General features: G+C 41.2%; 1 protein-coding gene across 1 annotated transcript in view; it reads right to left on the bottom strand.

Moving 5' to 3' along the window:
* Positions 1 to 2,812: 2,812 nt before the first annotated feature.
* Positions 2,813 to 7,012, bottom strand: part of LOC109958393 (stromal interaction molecule 2-like) — an 8,754-nt gene continuing 4,554 nt past the window's right edge. The window contains exons 6-12 of the mRNA XM_020596977.1: positions 6,530 to 6,707; positions 6,272 to 6,449; positions 5,955 to 6,116; positions 5,634 to 5,734; positions 5,294 to 5,547; positions 4,648 to 4,834; positions 2,813 to 4,501 (exon numbers count right to left, since the gene is read on the bottom strand). Coding sequence (XP_020452633.1) covers positions 3,052 to 4,501; positions 4,648 to 4,834; positions 5,294 to 5,547; positions 5,634 to 5,734; positions 5,955 to 6,116; positions 6,272 to 6,449; positions 6,530 to 6,707 — 2,510 coding nt within the window. The 3' untranslated portion in view covers positions 2,813 to 3,051. The remainder of the gene's footprint in view (positions 4,502 to 4,647; positions 4,835 to 5,293; positions 5,548 to 5,633; positions 5,735 to 5,954; positions 6,117 to 6,271; positions 6,450 to 6,529; positions 6,708 to 7,012) is intronic.

Raw genomic sequence — 7,012 nt, 5'->3', positions numbered from 1 at the left:
ACGAACAGGACTAAACTGACACTAAACACAAGTGCAGTCAGTTAGTTCACATCACATGTAGCAGTGTTTCCCTTTAGCCACTTTATCACATGTGGGACAGACATGAGGGCTTTGATACCATAAGATGCATCATATCCTCAGAGGGTAACAAGATCACACAGGTGGTCCAGCTTTTTCCTTCCACACACTGTGTCACATTGTGGTTATGGAGGGAGTGTTGCTGTTACAGTGATGTGTTGTAGCAGAAAATATTATGCTCTAAGCAGGTGAGAGAGGACGTTAGGTAAATCAGAAAAGTCTAAAAAGTCAGCATGTGTGTTGAACAGTGGATCAGACTGGATGTACACTATATTGCTAAAAGTATTCACTCATCCATCCAAATCATTGAATTCAGGTGTTCCAACCACTTCCATGGTTACAGGTGTATATAATCAAGCACCTAAGGACAGACCATTGGAAGACCATTTCTACAAATGTTTGTGAAAGAATGGGTTGCTCTCAGGAGCTCAGTGAACTCCAGCGTGGTAACGTGATAGGATGCCACCTGTGCAATAAGTCCAGTCATGTAATTTCCTCGCTACTAAATATTCCACAGTCAACTGCTAGTGGTATTATAACAAAGTGGAAGCGATTGGAAACGACAGCAACTAAGCCACGAAGTGGTAGGCCATGTAAAATCACAGAGCGGGGTCAGCGGATGCTGAGACGCATAGTGCGCAGAGGTCTCCAGATTTCTGCAGAGTCAATAGTTACAGACCTCCAAACTTCATGTGGCCTTCAGATTAGCTCAAGAACAGTGTGTAGAGAACTTCATGGAATGGGGTTCCATGGTCAAGCAGCTGGCATCCAAGCCTTACATCACCAAGTACAATGCAAAGCGTCGCATGCAGTGGTGTAAAAGCACGCCGCCACTGGACTCTAGAGCAGCGGAGACGTGTTCTCTGGAGTGACAAATCACGCTTCTCTATCTGGCAATCCCATGGACAAGTCTGGGTTTGGCAGTTGCCAGGAGAACGGTACTTGTCTGACTGCATTGTGCCAATTTTAAAGTTTGGTGGTGGGGGGATTATGATGTAGGGTTGTTTTTCAGGAGTTGGGCTTGGCCCCTTAGTTCCAGTGAAAGGAACTCTTAATGCCTCAGCATACCAAGACATTTTGGACAATTTCATGCTCCAAACTTTGTGGGAACAGTTTGGTTATGCCCCGTTCCTGTTCCAACATGACTGTGCACCAGTGCACAAAGCAGGGTCCATAAAGACATGGATGAGTGAGTTTGGTGTGGAAGAACTTGACTGGCCTGCACAGAGTCCTGACCTCGACCAGATAGAACACCTTTGGGATGAATTAGAGAGGAGACTGCGATCCAGGCCTTCTCGTCCAACATCAGTGTCTGACCTCACAAATGCGCTTCTGGAAGAGTGGTCAAAAATTCCCATTAACACACTCTAAACCTTGTGGACAGCCTTCCCAGAAGAGTTGAAGCTGTTATAGCTACAAAGGGTGGGCCAACATCATATTAAACCCTATGGATTAAGAATCGGTTGCTGCTCAAGTTCATTTGCATGTGAAGGTAGGCAAGCAAATATTTTTGGCAATATAGTGTGTATACATATATACATATTTATGCACAGCATTTGCTAAGTTCACTACCTTATTTATTTCCTCTATGTTCAATAGATAATAATTAATCAGATAACAGCAGCATAAAATATTACAGTATGTTCTTATTACAGTTCAATGCTTATCTTTGTTCATGACAAAGGAAACATTTTAGTCCTTACAGTTGACACAAAAAAACAAAAATTAATGACATGAGCATTCAGAAAATCAAAACATTTTCCATAAAATGAGGGTTGTCCTGAGCCTAATCCACAGGATCAGGATAAATCCCTTTATTAAAAAGTGGGTAAGTATGAGCTATTTCCAGACCAGGCATTAAAAATGCCTCACTGTGAGCATACAAGCTAAGTAAAAAGCAACCAGTTATTTCATTTATATATCCCAGCAACAATGTGCAGGTAAACCATCCCTTAAATATGCAGATGTTGGCTGAAAATGGTATTTGAACTCTTGATCATTCTTGAGATAAAAAAGAGTTATAAAATGAATTATTCATTGCTGCAGGTAATATTTTCTGAGCGCAGACCTACTCAGCACATTTAAGACTTGAAAACTTGGTTACAGGTCCTACATAAAACCAAAGTAGCAACAGTCAAAAAACAATAAAGCAAAAAATCATTAAGTAAAAATCAATTGTAAAGTTAAGGGGAAAAAATGGGATTAAGAGTCTAAACCCTTAAAAATATGCAGCCAGTTTGCTTCATCAGGCCTGTGGTTTGACACTTCAGTGAGCAAACAACCCCACCACTCTCGCATTCTGGTTTAAATGTGGCAAGATCCTAATTGGTGCATGAAAATATCTGTCATTACATTTTTCCAACTGAGCCCCACCTACTTCAACCTAGTGAAAAGAAGACAGAAAACACAAATTGCTAAATTATTAAAACGGTTTGAGATTTGATTTCCATGGTTTTGTTCACGGTTAAAAGCTAACTGATAAAATTGGTTTTTAGGGCCTTTAAATTGCTTTACTAACTTTGATGTGTGAAGTATGCAGCTGTGTTCTTGTGCAAATATTAAAAATATCAGATCAAACTCTGTTTCCTACTCAATTTCATAGAACTCAAATTGGCATCTGCATCTAAAAAAATATATGGCATCAACCATATGTCTACGTAAGACTTAATAACAGAAAAATAATCATATTCAAATATAAAATAATTCATGTAACAATATCAGCTATCAGAACTATCAACTTTCTGTTGTGTTAAATGTGCCCAAATGTACTGTTGACATAGTTTACAGGCAACATTAGACATCATGGGCTGTACTGTATGTATCATGTTTCTGTCCGTGCTCCAGATGCCACAGGCTCTGAAAATGCCCAGCTTTAGGCAAAATTATGTCACAACCACTACCAGATATGATAAGTTATGATACTCAGTTTTCTGGTTCAATAAAATCTTAAATATAATTAAAGTAAGCTAATTGTCAAAGCTTCTGAAGACCACTTTGAGGCTTTTCTGGAGATGGTTCATTTTTCTTTTTAAAAAGATTTTTGAGCTTCAAGGATCTCCTGGTCTTTCTTGGTTCCTTATCCTTGTTTCCCTCATCACCTGTCTCAGGGGATGATGCAGGAGATGGGAATTTAGCCCTTGGTAGTAGCTGTGGTGGCTCCGCCTCTTCAAACACCCTGCTCTGGGGCAGGTTAGATGTTGATGCAGAGAGGGTGGTTGGCGTTGTTGCCATAGAGGTGTACGACTTCTCAAGGATTCCATCATATACAAGCTGACTCAAGTGACCGGCACTAAAAAGATCTGATGATGACTTCTGTGGCACATGGGAGGTTACTGTAAGGTCTGGCTGTTCAGTTCGACTTGGAGATAAACTTGATTCAGATGCTTCCACCTCCTCCCTCTGTACTGATTGTTTAGGTAATTCCATTGGAATATAAACTCTATTCCAGGACACTTTTTCTGTTGGATTGTCTATTGAACTATCAATGTCATCTCTTGGCATTCTTGGCATTCTCCTTCTGAGAGAACCACCAGACATCTCGTGTTCATCTCTTAGTATCCTCCTACTTGTTGACGGTTCTAAACCAAACTCTTGCTTCTCTGTAGTGGTATCCCTAAGTGCTTCAGATATTGCCCTGGGTAGCATCTTTGGGGAAGCACTATATGTAGAATACTCTAGTTCATCTCTAGATATCTTTCTTGGTGGTGTTCTGGCAGTCTCAACCTTTTTGTCCATTGCTAATGCCCTTACAGAGGAATCGAGCTGGCATTCTCCTTTAGTCCATGGAAGCTGTCTTGAACATGTGTCTAGGGACGTTCCCATTGAATCTCTTGTAATCTTTCTGGATAGTGAATCAAAAGGAGGTTCAACATCATCATGTATCATCTTTCTTGAGACGCTGTCCATCAAAGTTCCCTTCATATCTCTTGATATATTCCTTGGCGCCACATCTGTTGATGCTTCTAATTCGTTCCAAAGACTTTTTCTCACATCCAGTGATAAATCACCTTTATCTCTGTATATATTCCGAGAAGCAGTGTCCACCAAATCCCCTATCATATCTCTCTCTACTTTCCTGGCTGGAAATTCTGCATCCAACTCAGCAGAATGTCCCTTTCTAACTAGAAAAGATTCTTCTTTGCTCATTTTCAAAGGATTTTCCAGAGAGGAATCCAACACTTTGTCTTTTGCCATTTTCCAGCAAGCAAGATCTACAGAAGTTTCAAGGTCTTCTATAGAAGGTTCATGAATGGGCAGTTCTACTTCTTTTCTCAAAGGCTTTGTAATGGAGCTGTCTGCGAGCAGTTCAGCTTCATCTTGATGTAGTTTTTGAGAGGATGTATCAAACGTAGGACTAGGGAACATTTTGCTGAGAGGAGATGAAGGTATATAATCTGTGTCTGAGAACCTCTCTTGAGAGTCTCTATTAGTGAGAGAAAGAAAGAAAATTGAGAGAAGAAAGAGGCAGGGAAGGAAAGAAGGAATGGATCAAAGAAGGAATGAAAATTGTTGTTTAATATGTGTATAAAAACAAAGTGGTCTTTAAAAGTTGGGGATAAAGAAACATACTGTTTCTTTAGAGGTTTCAGGAAAAGCCCCTCTTTCTCATCAAAGCAAGGGTAAGGAGTTCGGATGGGTATGAGAGGATCAGGAGAGACCATGGCAGCTTGTGGCTGAGTGATCATGCCGGCACGGCGTGACAGACATATGGTGGATCCCCGTGTTCGTGGTGAACGCTTCAGTGGTGGAACCGGAACTGGAGAAAGACCAAAGATGAATCACCCAACAAAATTGATAAATGCACACCTAAAAGGTAGAGGTGTCATCGTGGCAATGATTAGTTGGTAGTTTTAAACCTTTAAAGTCTGGTAACAGCAGAAAAAAATGTGTCCTTGTGTTTTTGCAAATTATGTGGTTCTAGAAGCTTGATTACATCTTTATTACTCAAAGGACTTGATAAATTACTGTAACTGACAAGCTAACCACTGTCATGTCAGGCTTCAACATTTACTAATGAGTTTACATTGCCTCTGCAGGCAAATCCACTGATTACATTGGGATTGATTTATTACTTTGTACAATTATGTGAATTGCCTGCCATGGCCAGTGATGTCGCCAAATCTCAACCTAAATGAACACTTTGTTAACACTAATGGGGATTCAAAATGAATGTCAAATCAAAAACAAAACAAACTAAATCACCCAGGTTACTTACCTGGCATCTGCGGCAAGACTGGAGAAGCAGACTCCTCTAACAGATCCTCTATAGATCCCTGGACAGACCTATGCCATGAATAGGATGACTGGGGAACTCGGGGAAATCCCAGAGCAATAGAATCTGAGTAGAGCTGAGCAGTGAGGTTTGCTAGGCCAGGATTCCTGATGATGGGGAAGCCACAGAGGCACTCAATCTGTTGCCAGCGATGGAGGCGCTCCCGTAGGCAGGCAGTTACTTCATACAAGGCATTCCTTTGGGCAGTGCAAAGGTGTTTTTTAAGATGCAGTATGTGTTATACATTTACTGCAACACACATAATTATAATTTTGTTACTCACTTTGCCCCTAATATCTTATGGTCAACCTGGTCTAGAGAGGAGCTGTGGGCAATATGGAGAGTCCCCAGAACAGAATTCCTCTTCTTATTAATCCTCTCTGCCTGCAAGGAAATCTGGGCTGTACTTTAGCCAGTAGGAGCTAGGTCACTCAGCAGAGATGAGGTCTTAACCCTGATCTTTTATTGTAGTCAATTACTAGCACATAGCCAGTGTCAGCAATGATTAAAAACTGAGACACACAAAATGATGAAAACAAAAAGCTGATAAATATTTTCCATGCATTTAAATTATCCTTTGGTTTCTCTCCTCCTCATGCATTACCTCTTCCCTGGCGATGGCAAGCTGTAGTTCTGCACTTTGCTTTTTGATACTGTAGAACTGGACCTCAACCTCATGTGTCAGCTGCAGCCACTGCTGAAGGACCTCTGAAACAGTCCAGCTGTCCTGCATGTCCTTCTCTGCCTGCTTCAGTGCTCCACGGACCTGATTAAATCAGTCAAATGTTAAACATGAGTGAGTTCAGAAACTGGTGAAATTTGGGTTTTGTGTGTTTAAACTACAGCAGAAATAAAAACCACTGCAGTGCAGCAATTGTGAAGTTATTTCCTCTGGTTGTATGAAAGGTATGTAGTGTCTACCTGCTCTAGCTCTTCCTCTGCATATCGGAGGCGAGTGAGCTTGTTGACTGCTCCCTGCCTCAGCTCGTGCAAACGATAAGCCTCCTCCTGCGCTCCCATGATCTCATCCCTCATCTTCTCTTCCAGGTTCTGCTTCTCCTCTGCAACATTACGCTTCTCTTGCTGAGCTTGCTCCAGTCTGAGCAAATAAAAATTTTATTAGTGCAACTAAACAAGAAAATCTCATGTATAACAGACAAATACCCACTAAATACTCACTGCTCCTGTAGCTCTATGAGGCTCTGCTCAGCTCTCTGCAGACTTTCCAAATCTTTCATCATCTTGGCTATGTGGATTTTACTCGCTTTGTTCTGGGCCTGAGCAAACCAGCAGCCTCCAACTCCCATCACCACTGATACGATTAGCAGCAGGTCCTTCATGTAATTATGAGGAGGACCTGTGGTGTAACGGAAGGTTGTGATTATTAATGCCTTATTACAAATGCTCAAGTGATAAGATAATGGGTAATAAAGGTCACTTTAATGACGGTTGCTATATTAGTAAGATGGAGTAACATGGTTCATGATGTAATGGGTCACTTTATGAATGATTATTCCATGTTACTAATGTAGACCATATCTTACATATTTCCAGTGACAAAAAGTATGGGCTCGTGTCAGTTGCTGTCCTCCAGATATTGGGAAAGTGCAACAATTGGGCAATATGCAAACCAACGAGGCAAGAGCAGGGAGGGGGAAGAGC

This window comes from Monopterus albus, unplaced genomic scaffold, assembly GCF_001952655.1.
Source record: "Monopterus albus unplaced genomic scaffold, M_albus_1.0 scaffold32.1, whole genome shotgun sequence".
NCBI lineage: Eukaryota > Metazoa > Chordata > Actinopteri > Synbranchiformes > Synbranchidae > Monopterus > Monopterus albus.
This window is presented reverse-complemented; position numbering and strand designations above follow the sequence as displayed.